This window comes from Apis dorsata, unplaced genomic scaffold (genome assembly GCF_000469605.1).
Source record: "Apis dorsata unplaced genomic scaffold, Apis dorsata 1.3 scaffold_189, whole genome shotgun sequence".
NCBI classification, from domain to species: Eukaryota; Metazoa; Arthropoda; class Insecta; order Hymenoptera; family Apidae; genus Apis; species Apis dorsata.
The window spans coordinates 570,183-583,455 of NW_006263474.1; the positions used below are offsets into that span (position 1 = coordinate 570,183).

Consider the following 13,273-nt stretch of genomic DNA (forward strand, 5'->3'; position numbering starts at 1 on the left):
AAATTATCTTTTATGGAATGTGTTTTAAATAAAAATTTAGAATTATGCTATAATCACTATCAACTATAAAAGAAAAAAACATATGAATATGAATCATAAAAGAGATAAATTTTCATTTAAGTCAAAATGTCAGTAATATGTCACAACGTAAGTCACAATTTAACATCTTCAATTGAAATCCTCGAGACGCATCAGCGCGAACACGGTGCAGCATCTATTAGTTCACTTCATAGCTGTTAATCTCAGATTATTTTTGCAACGATCTGCCTACGTGATGAACATGCCAGAATTGCTTTTTCCTGCACACATTTCTTCATATGTGTATGTATAATAAAATTTTTTGCAACTTTTATACAAATATCTTTTTTTTCTATTTATAGAAAATAATCATTTTAACGAGTTGTCACGATCGCGTTCTCCCTTTCAGGTATCGATAATTAATTACACGTTACTCTTTGCTAATTTTAGAGCGGAAACGGGACGTTCGTGACCAACGGGAACAATAGCATTAGCTGGCAGCGCGTGGTCGATCAGGATTCTGTTGTGGAACAATTACCAAAGAACAGTAAGTGTTTTTCAAATTCCTTTCTCTCCTTCTTTTAATTCTTATATCTTCTTGTATTATTCATTAAAAATATAAATACTTTAGGATCCACAAAGTTGTCGTACTTCACAAATTGGAGCGAATGGAGTGTGTGCGATCGACACTGCACGCAGAATCGCGTTCGAAGGTGTCGCGAGAAGAAAAAATGTGGTACCACGATACTTAAGGTGAGCTTGTGAATTTCATTTTATTTCATTGGAAGTATTACATCAATTTATATTCCATTTATTATATTTTATGTAGGAAGAACGAACTTGTCAACACAATAGAAAAAGTAGGTGGAGAAGGTGCAAGCAACATCAACGAAGAGGTCATCGACAAAATGATAAATTTCACGTCATTCAGGTAAGATTTTCACGTATCGTATTTCTAAAAAATGAGTTTAATATGTAAAAGACATTTTTTGTTCTGAAATTAATTATGAATTAATCGATTGATATTAGATGCCTAAAAAAGAAGCTGCACCTAGGCAAGGCAGACAGAGAGGCAAGGACCAATCTGTAGGGTATTACGGAAAGTGGAGTAAATGGTCACCTTGTACGAGATTATGCACTACTCAACGTCATAGGTGAATGTAGCATTCATTAGTTTGTTTACGAAATCATAATAATTTTGATCGATTATAAAAATTCTATATCTCGTAATTTCCAATTTAAATAATGAAAGGTGGTGCAAGAAACCTGGGATTTGCGGACGCGATGTGATAAGGGAAAGTGCTTATTGTTACGTCGAAGGTAGCTTCTGCCAAAGATGGATTCATCGAAAAATTCGTGGGAATCAAGAAGAAGATGGTGAATTAAATTTAAAGTATTCTATTCACTCATTATTCTATTTCATTTTTTGAAAGAATATTCATTATTTCTTTATAATTCACAGATACAGTATTAGACGAGTTCGAGTTGAATCCCAACACGGTGGACAGTTTCATCCCCGAGAAAAATTCTAATATTTGGAAATGTGGCGTCCCGAGTATTCAAAAAACTTCTCGTCTTTCTTACTTTACAAGGATCATCGGTGGACGGCCATCGACTCCGGGAAGTTGGCCATGGCAAGTAGCCGTATTGAACAGATTTCGTGTAAGTTATTACAAAAATTAGGATCGTTCGTCTATTAAATAATAATTTCACGATTAATCGTTGTAATAATTCTTATAGGAAGCTTTCTGCGGAGGTACATTAGTCTCTCCAAGATGGGTACTAACTGCTGCTCACTGCATCAGAAAGAGGCTTTATGTTCGCATTGGTGAACACGATTTGACAGTGAAAGAAGGCACTGAATTGGAATTAAGAGTAACGTTTTATAAATTAATAAAAAATAATATTTTTGGAGAATTTTAATTTTATTTTAATTCTTTTTCCCCCAGGTGGATTCAGTCACGATACATCCGGAATACGATGCGGATACAGTGGACAATGATGTTGCAATGCTTCGTCTTCCGGTCACTTTAACAGCGTCGCCGTCCAGAGGAATTGCTTGCCTTCCGGCGCCTAACCAACCTCTACCTGCCAATCAATTATGCACAATTATCGGCTGGGGAAAGTCGCGAGTCACCGATGACTTCGGGACTGACATTCTTCACGAGGCTCGAGTAAGTTACATTTATGTGTCATTGGACTTAATAATGATCATTAATAACGATTTTGAAAGAACGGAAAATCTAAATTTAATATTTCAAGTCTTTTAATTTAATAAGGATTAAAATCTTTGATTAAAAAATTTTATCTAACTTTTCACTCGATCTTCCATTTCAGATACCTATAGTATCTTCAGAAGCATGTCGAGATGTTTATGTAGACTACAGAATCACCGATAACATGTTTTGCGCCGGATATCGTCGCGGGAAAATGGATTCTTGCGCGGGAGATAGCGGAGGTCCTCTTCTGTGCCAAGATCCTAGAAGACCCAATCGGCCCTGGACCATTTTTGGCATTACCAGTTTTGGCGAAGGATGTGGAAAACGAGGGAAATTTGGAATTTACGCAAGAATGTCGAACTATGTTCGCTGGATCAGCAGAGTGATGAAAGAAACCGATGACTTTAATTAAAACTTTCATAACACTCATGTGCTTGGTTCTAATTATCGTGCTCAGTGCTATTAACTGTTCAGTGATCTTTAAGTTAAGAACAATATCCAGTGTACTTTTAATTAGGTATAAGAACGAGTAATCATTTTGAAACGAGTAATTATTGCCACTTAAAGCGAATGCCACTTATTACTCTTTTCCTTTCTACCGATACGATGTCACATTGTAGATGAAGACATTGTAGATGAGAGACTATTTCACACGACTAGATGATAGAAATGAATCGGATTTATCAAACAGGAATGAATCTTGTCAATTTCAGGAATCGAATACAAAAAATCTTTTCATTTCTAAACTCTTTATTCAATTATACGAAACGTAATGTGAAAAAATCATACGATATACATATTTGTGCAGATTGATTCTGCTACCTTTGGAGCAGTAATCAAAAGGAACGGTTTGAAGATAGGTATAAAAAAAAAGAGAGAGAGAAAGAGAAAATGGAATCATCAAGTGAGAGTTGTGACAAAGGAAATGATGAATCCTTTTATCGTAACCACGATCCAATCGTGGCATGGATCGTGGCGCCATCTTTTACGCTTTGGAAACTGATGGCCGTACGATAAAGCAGGTGCAGAAAACTTCACCACAGTGACAATTAACAAGAGTATCATAAAGAGCTTTTCTGGATTTCGCGATTGGATATATCGATAATATATCATCTGTTTTATCTTTTGTATTATCAGTTTCACAACAACACCTGAATATTCGGCTCTCTGTCTAATTGGAACCGTTTCAATTGAACTTGCACTTGGAGAAATCCATCTCTGGATGCTGTTCCATGAACCTGGAAGGAAAAATTTAAGATTGTTAGATATCTCTACGATATTTATGCTGATTTATGTATGCTCGTGATACTTGATGTCGTACTTTTTGATCACGTCCTGCTTCTTCTGCTCGTCGGACGTTGGCAAACCCAGTTCCTTTTGTCTCTGGTCATACATCATCTTCTCCACGAGGCCTCTGGTTTCACCATCGAGATCGGAAAGCTTGCTCGGCTCTGGGTTCACTTTCTTCGTGCTGATCTCCGGGTCGCAGGTTACCACGTGCGCCCACCATTGCATTTTGTTCACCTGTGAAAACGATTCGAAGATTCTTGCCTTTAGTGATCATAAAATAGAAGTAAGATGGAAGCGTATTGCATTAATATCTGAAAGTTGAAAGTTAATTTGTTTCAAATATTTAAGTTTAATTGGTAATAAAGAAAATTAAAATATGAAATGTGAAATCAGGAAACATTGCACAATAATTTTATAAATTAATCAAAGAGAAACAAGGCAATGAATATAATTGGGTATATAATATAAAATTTATGTTTTAATAAATGTTTTAATAATTTAATTACATCAGAAAGAAATTAACAGATTTATGGTATTAAAAAATATTTATAGTTCAATTTTCTTGGTTCACGTTATTCACAATTAATTATATATATCAAATCTTACATCTATTAAAGTTCAAAATCAACTTTTATATAAAACATAAAATATTATTAAAAAGAAGGAGACTTACAAACCTATCGACTTCAGAAAGAATCAAAACCTTTACCTTTGTTAAATACGCTTTATTAAATGGAATATCTATCAAGATCAATTAAAATATCAATAATGCCACCGAATCGTGTCAATAAAAATATCAAGTGAACAGTTTTCTCGTTAAACGATCACGATTCACCCTTCACCAAACTCTCTATACGTTATTCTGATCATTCATGGTCACGTCAAATCAACGAATTCTTCGCGTATCCGATATCATCCGTCAGAAATTCATCGCTAAAGCGATAGCATCGTTGGAATCCTCGTTTTGACAAGGCCGCGTATCCAGCATCGAGTTGCTTGCTTGCTTGCATCACTTACCTTCTCCAGGTTGAGAAGCAACATTTTTCCATCCTCGATCACCCAGGTGGATTCTTCGACTTTGACTTCGTGTGGAAAATCACCGTCGATGATCGGCGGTTGACCCTTGATGCCACAGGTCAATCGTTTTTTCGTGATCGTCACCGACACGTCCTTGGGCCTGGCTGAGAAGTTCACTTTCAAAGGCACTTTGATCTGGAATTAAAGAACGATTAAAATTATTAAATGTGTTCTTTGATACTAGAAATTTTTTGTTTCCTAAATTTCTAAAATTACCTTTTTACATTCACAATCAATTTTCTCTATTCAATTACATTGAAAAATTATATAAGCAATTTTATATTTTTATAGTTTAAATTGTTAAGTTTAAGTTCATATAATTATCATCTTTTCAAAATCGATTTCTTTTTACTCAAATTTATATCCAAATTTGTTCATTTGAAAAATTAAATTATTAAAATTTAAGAATTTCCTAAATATTAAAAAAATTTCTAAATTCAACAAAATAACTAATTTTCGATTTTTTTTTTATTTTGCAATTATAAGAAATATACGGATATTTTCAGAAAAATTAATATAATTGTAATCAACTGTTTATACAGATTGATGATTCTACAGTTAACAATAAAATTTTCATGCATATAGAATATGATTTATCATAAACATTTTGCAATCAATAAATCTGATAAAAATTTCTTCGCACAATTTGAAAGTAATCTTCTCAATACAAAAAACGATATTCATCGAGTATCTATCATAACAATAGCGATTCATTCGATCGATCGTGGTTCCGCACGATTGCTCTCTTAGTCCTTCTAGAGATTGCGATTTCATTGCATATCATCGTGATCCATTTTGACGGGACCTTGGATTTCGGAAATCTTGCAGTGAAACCTTCGAAATGAACCTTGAGTAATTTAGATCCGCGAAGAGAATCTTTTATAAAAGAGAAAAATAGAAATCAACGCGAAACAAAATCGTTTCTACAATTTAGAAAGAATATTTTAAAATTTAAGGAAATTGAAAAAAAAAAATTAATTTTTGAAATTTCTTTCGCAATCATAATGTAAAAAAATACAATTCAAAAATATAAATTAATTGGAAAGAAATGACAAATAAAATATCACATTAATATAATATAATTATAATATTTGGATTTTAACGAATTAATCATACAATTATAGATATCAGCAATACAAGGACATGTATCAATATTTCAATACTTTTGATCTCGATAATAGTTCAGAGATAAGAAAATTTTCGAATAAATATTGGTCTTGGAAAAGATGGACGGTCATTCGAGTAAGAGAGGACAGCACATTTCGCAACAGAAAGTTCGTTCCTATAATTTCTTTTATTACGGTTCGAATTAGCTCTTTTAGACGATTGCAGCAATGATTATTATCGTTTTATGTACAACGAGGAACTGGTACTAGTCGACGATTCGAACCAAGATTATTAGAACTAGAATTGTATATCGAACTGTATTCTCGATCAGTATTCTGTTAGTTACTTTCATATTGCCTCAAAAATGTTTGATGGAGTTGGTGGAAAATAGAATTAATGAAAGTGTCTAACGTTCGCAAGAAGTATCGTTACGAAAGAAAATTGCTGTGAATGAAATCTGAATATGAAATCAGATGGTTTGTACTTTTACATTCAATCTAATGAGCTGAATTAATTTTAATTTCCATAAGGAATGCATTATTTTGCTCGAAAAAAAAAAGGTAGTTGCATTCTTATATTAATAGTAGTTATTAATATTAATATTAATATTAATAGTAGTTATTAATATTAATAGTAGTTAAAAGGTGAAAAAAGAAAAATTCCTGAAAATCTGTTGTGTTAATATTTCACATTATGCTTTGGCTATATAAATCTTTAAAATCGTTATGAAAGGAATTCATTAAGGCTTAAGCTATAAGCTTCTCACATAAATATTATATAATAACCATTGATTATTTAAATTTCTCAATATTTTTAACATCAAAGTATCAAAGTAAGAAACAATTATGAAATAATTAGCAAAGAAAAAGAAAAAATTCTGAAGATTTAAAGTATCTAGTGCAAATACATTATATTTTTGTCTATTTCAATGTTTCTATTATTTCCAGAGTACCAATAAATAAAACAATTGACAACAAAATTTTCATAAATTAAGCTATTACATTATAAACTAAATATTTTATATTTTACAATATTTAGAATATTTAAATTTTTCAAAATCTTAAACCCATAAATATTAAAATCGACAAAATTCAATTTCATCGATATTCTTTTCTTTGTTTCATATTTTTTTTTTTTTTTTTGAAAAACTTTTTATTCAAAACTTTCAAAATCATAATTACCAAAAATCGGCAAAATGAATATCACCAAAATTTCAAAAATTTTTTCCACCGATATTTCTCTTTTTTATTTCTACTCAGAATTTCTTAAATCTCCTAAAATCTCAAAATAAGAATAAAAAATCAGTTTAATATAAATTAATATTAAAATTCAATTTCCGATATTCTTTCCTTTTTTGCTCATATCATTCTTAAATTATCCATAATCTAAAAAAAATCATAATTGCAAAAAATCGATTCGATCAATATCTTAAATTCCAATTTCATCGATTTACTCCTTTCTTTAATCATGTCCACAAACACAGATATTTATTATTAAACATGTATATTTATAACAGATATATTTCACGATCCATGTGGGACGTGGCCAGCACCAGGAACAATTAAATCCATCAAGTTCTGAAATCCTAGATGACCCATCGTGCGTATCGTGTGTCGCAACACCGATCATCTCAAGAAGAGGGGATGAAAAAAAAGGGAGAGGGGAAAGGATCACGAATGATACGAAGAATTACGTGTCGTGGGATCATCATCGTCGTCATGTTGGATGCGTTCTTGGATTTCCAGCGTGACGACGATGACGACGACCGCGTAAATGTTAAGCGTAGTTGAGCGCACCGGTGCGTGGAAACGGATCATGGCTACCAAGTTAACACGTTAACAAAGTAGAATATTATTACGATGGAACGACAAAGAGTAGAGGGGAAGAGGGTTGTGTCGCTGATCTCTCGGATTATCCTTCATCTCTCGACGCTATGTTAATCAGATGACTATGACACGAAAATTTGGACCAAGATTGGATTGTGTTAATTTTACAATTTTTCGTCACGATTCAACTTTTATCAAAATTGATAAGAAATTTCAAGTTTTTGAGAATCGTGTATCTTTGATTTTAAAACATATAAATATGAAATGATACTATTTACAATAGTTTTTATTGGCATATCTTTTAAAACACGATAATTTTTTTTAAAATTGGATGTAATCATTTGATTTATTCTGAGAAGTTAAAAAGATTAGTTTACTATAAGATAATGTATAAAAGAAATTTTAAAAGGATTGTTATTTTTTTTCAATATTTGTATCTGATTCATTAAAGATTCAGATATAATTTAAGAAATACATTTTATATAGACTTATGTCAATTATATTATACATGATAAAAACTTCATCGAAATTAAAAATAAATCTTTAGAATATGTTTTTTTTTTAAATTTTCATTACAGGCACAGATGAAAAAACTTTTAAAACACGATAATTTTTTCAAGATTTTTTTTTTATATACCATTAATTTCTCTAACTTCTTAAAAAACCAATTCAAGTTGTTAAATCAAATCATTAAATGATCAAGTAAAAAAGTTATCGTGTTTTAAAGGCATCTTGTGCCAATATTTTTTGGAGCTACTGTATGTGAAATTATTTTTGTCTAGATATTTTTTCCAATGTTTATTAATACTTTGCAGATGAACTATGATCACAATTCTGAATAAAATAAACTTTTTTTCATTTTTTATAAAAATAACAAATAAATTTACTTAATAAATTTTTAATTTATAAAATATTCTTTCAAATCAAATTTAAAATATTAAGTTGATTCATATGCTATTGATAGCTTTTTTTTTATTATTTATAAATATATTTATGTTGAAAATAATAAAAGAATAAAAAATAGTTTTTTTTTTCTTGAGAAGATTATTATTTTGGAAGATGAAGTTTGTAATCATAGTAGCAAATATCTATGATTTTTAAAGAATAATCATACGATTATTAATTAATTTTGATATTATATATTTAGTTTATTTTAATATTCATTATTTTATTTAATATATTTAGTTATACTTTAATTTAAAAAAATAATGGAATTTATGATTCATATAGGATTATATCTTTAATCGTCCATCCTTTTTCTTATCAATTGCGATTATCGAAGAGCCCTGGATTTATTTCTCATTTAATACTAATTTATCTCAAATAGTAGAAGAACAGGTTTGGAACAAAAAAATTGCCTGCCATAGAGTAGATCGTTTTATGGAGAAATTAACAAGTGCACGAACAACTTCCGTTTTAAACCTCGTAATAAGCGTCAAGTTACCAAGTTAATCTTAACTTAATCCCTCGCTTGCTCGCAGACCGCAAAAACAAATAATAAAAAAAAAAAAGAAAAAAAAAAGAAAAAAAAAGAAATCGAATAACACACATCTCGTCGTTGTACAAAAGAAGATACACGCGAATTGTAGCGAGGAGAAAAGTGTTTCAAAAGTAAGAACACGAATTTAAACCTTGTCTCCTTTAGAAGTCGGACGACTTTACGAATCGAAAGTAAACGCAGCCTTGGTTCTCTTTGTCAGAGACCAAAGGGATGTACGTGAGCAAATTCACGTTCCCGTCAATTCGAATTAAAAAAAAGAACACTTTGCTCGAACATTCTCAAACTCTATCTCCTAGAAATTCAAACCAATCAACCAGAGAACTTGCACAATCTTTCCAGAAAAACTCGCGTAAAAAGATATCACTATTAATCTTCATATTCATCTTGAACACAATCAAATCTCGATAAAAACTTAATCAATTCAGTTAACCGCAGTAAGTGTACCAACTTTTCAAGACATTATTGTCGATTTTACTGTAGATTTCATATTCTAATAATAATTCGCTAATGCAACATCCTCTCAGACTCATTAAACCCACTCTAATTATAATGCAAGTATAAGAACGGTTTCCCCTTGGTAATTATTTGCTCTTCGCTTATTCAATCGTTTCACGAGGCATCATTAGACTGGAGCCATCGTTTTCACGATTTTCAGTTTGTTGTTGAGGCCATCTTCGCTGTGCTACACTTGCAAAATCTTCTTCTATCTATATGTGATCTTCTATATGCTTATGTACTTCACAAGAAATATCGTGGAACAGTATAAAGATGATATATTTAATCTTCATAATCCTTCGTGTTATTCTCTCATTTGTAATGTAGAAAAATTTATCTTTGTGATTTTTATTTTTTTAACACGAAATATATAATACCGAACAAAATTGTAAGTTCACTATCTTTTTTATAATTATTTTATTCAATAAATAATTATGAAAGATAAAAAATTGTAAATATTTATTATGTAAAATATTTTTGTTGTTTGTGGTTTTGCATTATAATAGAATTAGTTTTTTAATAAAAAAATTAAACAATAATAGTAACATTTTGAAAATAATATTTTATCAAATTTAATGGATTCGAAATATTTTTAATATCTAGTGTTTATTTTTTACATTCCAAGAAAAATCCTATTATTATAATCAAAAACTGAACAATATAAATATATTACATAATAAATATACAAAAATCTTTTATATTAATTTGATAACATATGATCTTTACATTTTGTCGAATTCATTGACAACGATTTTGCTTTGTAATTGTTGCTATAATTATACATTCATTAAAGAAAAAATGCTGCAATTTTCAATTTTCAGATGCTTCCTTCAGATTAACTTAGCTTTAAACATATATAACATTATGTAATATTTGTATGAATTTGAAAAGACAGAAATGTGTTACACTCCACTTTCTTTTTCTTATCATAAGATAAAGCTAAAAATAAGATCAAAGTAATGCGACATCGAATATATATGAATGAAATTCTTTAAAAATTCAATCAATTTAATTACTATGTAATTTTGATTTTCTTATTTTTAGTAAAAAAAAAAAAAATATATATTTATTTTTCATTTCATTCAACTTGATATAACACGAGATATAAATTAAACAAAGGACAAAAATTAATTTCTAATATCTAAAAAATTAATTGATAATTATATTCGAATCAAATCCGCGTTTCTTTCACGAGACTTCTTTCATCCATTTATTGTGTGACACGCATAGTACGCACAATACGTGCATGCATGTCATCGTATACGGTTATACGATGGAACGTGAACAATTTGCAACTGGAGTGGGAGGAGAAGCAGCAATTTTCAATCGACGCTCCCTCGTGCCCATTATCCCCTCTATCGAACAACAGAGGATCGTTTGTTCTTCGCGTTTTTCTGAACTTGTATCATCCACGGATATGAAGACCAAGACCGGGTTGCGCGTTACCATAACTACGGGGATTAATATAAAGATTGTTCTTAAGTTGTGCAATATCGGTTCTTCAATGGTAAAGCGGGAGATGAGAGTTTATGGCGAGGATAATTGAAGCTTTAACTTATTGGAGATAATATGAATTGAAAATAATGGATCATTTACGCCACTTTTGGGAATTGTGTTTCTCCATGGAAAATTTGGAATTCTTTGTTGGAAGAAGAAGAAGTTTTAATTATCAAAATGAGAATATATTATAATATATTAATTCGAAGATTATATTTCTCCAATTTTTTAAATAATTGGAATTCTTTGTTGGAAAAAGAGGATCTAGTTATTGAAATGAAAGTAGCACATATTTTTTAATCTTTTAAGAAGAAATAAAATTTTATAGTAAAAAAGCGCTTAGTTATTAAGGAGATTAATGCATACATCTTTTAAAAAAATTAATTTCGTGATTTTCTTGTAGATACAAATATCGTTTAACACATTTTGTAGGGAAAACACGAATGTCTCGTTTTGTATTTTACAGTAAGTACAATACGCATACAATTGCATTGTAAATTTTCTTTCAAAAAATATAAAAAAGTGGAAAAGAATTATTATTAAATATTTAAGCTTTTCATTTGATTACAGTTCAGTTACCAATGTTGCCATAAATATGCCATTTTTCGTCATTCCACAATTGTTTTTCTTATTTAAAAAATCTACGATAGAAAACATATTTCAAATTTTCATATAAATATATTAATTGTTGATAACTAAAAACATTCTCAATTTATCCAAATTTCTCAATTAAAATTTTATAGAAGCTCATAAAAAGTAGGAAAAAAAATAAATAAAAGCGATTACCCGGTATAAAATAACTGGATGGAAAATAAGGCGCAATCTGGATGGACTTAATCTGGTTCGTCAATCAGCAACGGGAAACGATATACGCGAGGACGGACAGATGTATTCGCGGGAACAATGAATTCCTTCTGTGGCGAAAACAATTAAGGGGCAACAGTGTGTCAGAGTTGCCGCGGTTCTGAAACGTAGCCTTGAATTTGAAAGAACAAAAGGATGGATTACGTTAACGAAATGACACGATATGAGAACGTTACGCGGCCATGCTTTGTTTCCCTTTGAACACGATACTCGATTCTTCTCTCGATTTAAATTAAAAGTATGAATTAATCGTATCTTTTTTCTTTTTTTTTTTTTGACAATCAAAATTATAGAGAAATTTCTTTGAGAATTAAATTATTGCTCATTAAAAATAGATGGTGGATTTTTATTTAATAAGATATACAATATAATCTAGATTTAAGGTGGCAAATTTTGTCAATATATTCTATGGTAAATAAGTAAAAAATATTATATATATTAATATAGATCTATATAAAAATTGTAAACAAAAATATGGAATTAGAAGAGAACAATAATAGACGCAATTATTGCTGTTAACAATAGTAAACAGCATATATTTAATAGTAAACAGTATATATTTAATAGTAAAATAAGTGTCAGTAGAAATGATTAATATTAAACAAAAATCAATATTAATTCAATGACTGCAAATAGTAAATATAATATAAAAATATAGATAAATATCGCTTAATTGTTCTCTTCGAATTTTGTATTTTTATTTATATCTTTTTAATATTAAATAATGTTTATAACATTTTTTGTTTAAATTCATGAAATATATTGGCAAGATTTGACTTAATTTATCACCCTTAAATCTAGAACTAATAACTATTACAGAATATATTTATATGTTTTTATTTTGTAAAAACATAAATTCTATAATTCATTATATCATCGATATTGATTTTAATCAAAACAAGCTTCTGTCACTGATAATGATTATTTGTAACCAAAAAATAATTTTCTTCAACAATAATAGTTAATAACTGAAAATAATTTCCATAAGTTTCGTCATCGATAATAAATAACGAAAAAGTTTTAATTATTTATTTATAGTTATTTATAATAATAATTTGATGAAAGACATTAATTCTTATATCATAATTCTTAAAATTTAGGTTATAATATTCATGATGAACATTCAAATTTCAATTTTTCTACATATTTTAATATTTAAAGGTTAAAACGAAAAGAAGAAATATATAAAGTAAATTATTTTTAGCATGAAATAATATTTTTCGATTTATTTTTTCTCCTAATAGTAATTATAATTAATTAATTTCTATAAATATTAATATTTAAATATCAAAATATCATCATTTGATATTTAACATTTTAAAAAGTATTTTAAAAATTCAGGAGGAGGATTGGTGAACATTATGTATATTTTCATTGTA

The 13,273-nt window shown here is 29.3% G+C and overlaps 2 protein-coding genes across 2 annotated transcripts in view; one reads left to right on the plus strand and one right to left on the minus strand.

Annotated features, from left to right (window-relative positions):
- The window catches only part of LOC102670621 (plasminogen), a 9,680-nt gene extending 6,899 nt beyond the window's left edge, over window positions 1-2,781 (plus strand). Inside the window, exons 3-11 of the mRNA XM_031509873.1 lie at window positions 469-565; window positions 650-771; window positions 848-949; window positions 1,048-1,172; window positions 1,271-1,395; window positions 1,481-1,680; window positions 1,759-1,893; window positions 1,968-2,192; window positions 2,356-2,781. Coding sequence (XP_031365733.1) covers window positions 469-565; window positions 650-771; window positions 848-949; window positions 1,048-1,172; window positions 1,271-1,395; window positions 1,481-1,680; window positions 1,759-1,893; window positions 1,968-2,192; window positions 2,356-2,649 — 1,425 coding nt within the window. The 3' untranslated portion in view covers window positions 2,650-2,781. The remainder of the gene's footprint in view (window positions 1-468; window positions 566-649; window positions 772-847; window positions 950-1,047; window positions 1,173-1,270; window positions 1,396-1,480; window positions 1,681-1,758; window positions 1,894-1,967; window positions 2,193-2,355) is intronic.
- A 188-nt stretch (window positions 2,782-2,969) lies between these two features.
- Window positions 2,970-13,273, minus strand: part of LOC102681942 (nuclear migration protein nudC) — a 114,301-nt gene continuing 103,997 nt past the window's right edge. Inside the window, exons 5-7 of the mRNA XM_006614554.2 lie at window positions 4,545-4,739; window positions 3,559-3,761; window positions 2,970-3,475 (exon numbers count right to left, since the gene is read on the minus strand). Coding sequence (XP_006614617.1) covers window positions 3,424-3,475; window positions 3,559-3,761; window positions 4,545-4,739 — 450 coding nt within the window. The 3' untranslated portion in view covers window positions 2,970-3,423. The remainder of the gene's footprint in view (window positions 3,476-3,558; window positions 3,762-4,544; window positions 4,740-13,273) is intronic.